This window comes from Argentina silus (assembly GCF_951799395.1).
Source record: "Argentina silus genome assembly, chromosome: 8".
NCBI lineage: Eukaryota > Metazoa > Chordata > Actinopteri > Argentiniformes > Argentinidae > Argentina > Argentina silus.
The window spans coordinates 21,880,178-21,882,677 of NC_139662.1; the positions used below are offsets into that span (position 1 = coordinate 21,880,178).

The 2,500-nt window shown below is 45.0% G+C and overlaps 1 protein-coding gene across 1 annotated transcript in view; it reads right to left on the reverse strand.

The window, feature by feature from the left end:
• LOC310808080 (metabotropic glutamate receptor 7-like) overlaps window positions 1–2,500 on the reverse strand; it is a gene marked incomplete at both ends in the record, with an annotated part of 49,215 nt that overhangs the window by 18,859 nt on the left and 27,856 nt on the right. The window contains one exon of the mRNA XM_083674781.1: window positions 1,630–1,830. Coding sequence (XP_083530907.1) covers window positions 1,630–1,830 — 201 coding nt within the window. The remainder of the gene's footprint in view (window positions 1–1,629; window positions 1,831–2,500) is intronic.

Genomic DNA, 2,500 nt, shown 5'->3' on the forward strand with positions numbered 1-2,500 from the left:
AACAAGACTTAAACCCTCCCCCTCTCTCCCTCTCTCTTTCTCTCTCTCTCTCTCACTCTCTCTCTCTCTCTCTCTCCCACTCCCTCTCTCTTACTCTCTCTCTCTCACACACACACACACACACACACACACACACACACACACACACACACTAATGTGCGCTGGTCCGGCCTAAATGCAGTTAAGAGCAGTGAGGTATGGCTGTCAGAGCTAAAGGAAAACTAATGTTCGCTTGCCAGTAAAAGAGTTTGTGAATATTGCATCACTGGGGGGTCAGAGAGGGTCAAGTCTCTTTTTTTACGGTAACACGCGCAAGCTGAGCCTGAGTCTACCACTTTGTCAGTGTCATTCCAAATACATTACAGGAGCATTATACAGTAGTAGTACACTTGGCTGGAGATGGCTGCAGCTCAGGCAGGCTACAGGTGAGATGGCTGCAGCTCAGGCAGGCTACAGGTGAGATGGCTGCAGCTCAGGCAGGCTACAGGTGAGATGACAGATGAAACATCACCAGTGACCTACTGTACTGTACATGTTCTGTACGACAGCAAGAAATTACAGCAAAAGCTTGTTTTGTTCTCTCCTGAGTGCTACCGCATGATGCACTTAAGGCTGACTATTCTTCATATTTGTAAGAGAGGTAGTGGACAAAGAAAACATCGTTATCTATAATGAAAGGGTTATTCTATGTTCTTTTGTTGTGACAATGAGCAGACTATCCTTAGAAATTGCTCTTTCGAATAGCTTCGAAAAAAGCTCAATTTATATCTGACAATAGAAATGAGTCATGCAGCTCACCTGGAATTCGAGGCAATCTTTAGATACTAGTTATTCTATACACACTGCCTTCGATATTTCTAAAGAGAGCTATTCCATATACAATACCCCAGAATGGAAAAGCGAAAACAGGTTTGTAATGGTGTGTAATTGATTCCTCTGCAAATCAGAGACTCTATAAAAACAAATATTAATTCCAAAATTACATGAACTATTATCCTTGCATTAAGATGGACTCAATTCAACTTATTGAGTGATTTGTTGATGACATTTTTGCATTTTAGCTAATTTTAAGAGTGTCATAGCAAAGGGTCTGAATACTTATGTACATGAGGTATTTCTGTATTTCAATTTTAATAAATTTACTAACATTTCAAAAAACATGTTTTTGCTTTGTCATTCTGGGGTATTGTGTGTGGATTGCGTCTAAATTGAGTCTATAACACAACAAAATGTGGGAAAAGTGAAGGGGACTGAATACTTTCCAAAGGCACTGTAATACAGAACCAAGATTTAATTGTGCCTGTCAAGCAAAGTATAGTAGCTTATAACTGAGGCCAGGCAGACCGTAACAATGAAGCCCCCATAAATGATTGGAACTACAACATTCAGTATCTCGGAAATCAATTCAAATAACTAGCAAAATTATAGCAACAAAATACAAACTTTTTATTTATTTGATATGCGTACAATGTGGTAACAATGTTAAGAAGAAATACTGCATGTCTTCCTGATTCCATCTGACCCCAGTCATAACTACTCACCTACTACATTCCTCACCACGTCCTCCAGTCCCCCCCTCCCTCCGACCTCTGACCTCTGACTTCTGACCTCTACCCAGGCCTCACTCACCGTTAAAGGTGGCGTTGCGTATGTACTTGAGCAGAGTCTTCCCCTCCGCAGCCTCCATCTCAGAGCAGATCCCCCAGTGGTCCGGACACAGGTCTCTCTGCATGTTGTGGAGGGCGTGGGCCATGGCATACACCGCGTCAATCACAAACTGCACCTTCCCCTCCTGCTCGTACTTGGAGTCTATCCCGATGCGCTCCTGGCCTGAGGGGCGGGGGTGTGGAGGGGGGGGGGGGGGGGTGGGGGGAGAGAGAGGGGAGGCCAAGAGGACAGTCAGACGCTGTGAATTAGTCATCGCCCACTGCAAGCAGCACAGCACTGACACCTAGACGGCTGGCGCATTATTTCGAGTCCATCACGTACCATAAGGTAACAGTTAGGTTGCGGTTTCTTGGAATCGTTGTGTCCTGCCTGGGTCCGTCTTCTGTGGGTAGCACTTGGTCTCACAGCTCTGTAAAACAACTATGTTTCTGTATTTATCTACGTACCGTAACAAGTGGAGCTCAATACAGGAAAGCTCTGCTTATTACGGTACATAGATCAATACAGAAACATAGTTATTTCACAGAGTAAGACCAAGTGCTACCCACAGAAGACGGACCCAGGCAGGACACAATACCGTAGGTGCTTTCGGGTATCCTGCAGCGATGTAAGGATCTACTGGACCAGAGACTCGTATCACGTGTGTCCTGTCTGAACCGTGTTCACGGCGATGATGAACTTTAGCAGCGTACGTGTCCCTAGTATAGGTTAGCAGCTCCTGCTTCTCCTACCGTCTCTCTTCGGTGCGCTGGCCTTTCGCTGCGGACTCTCTTTACGATTTTCACGTTTCACTGCCGTGACTCTCGCTGAACATGTAATGATGGCTGTTTTT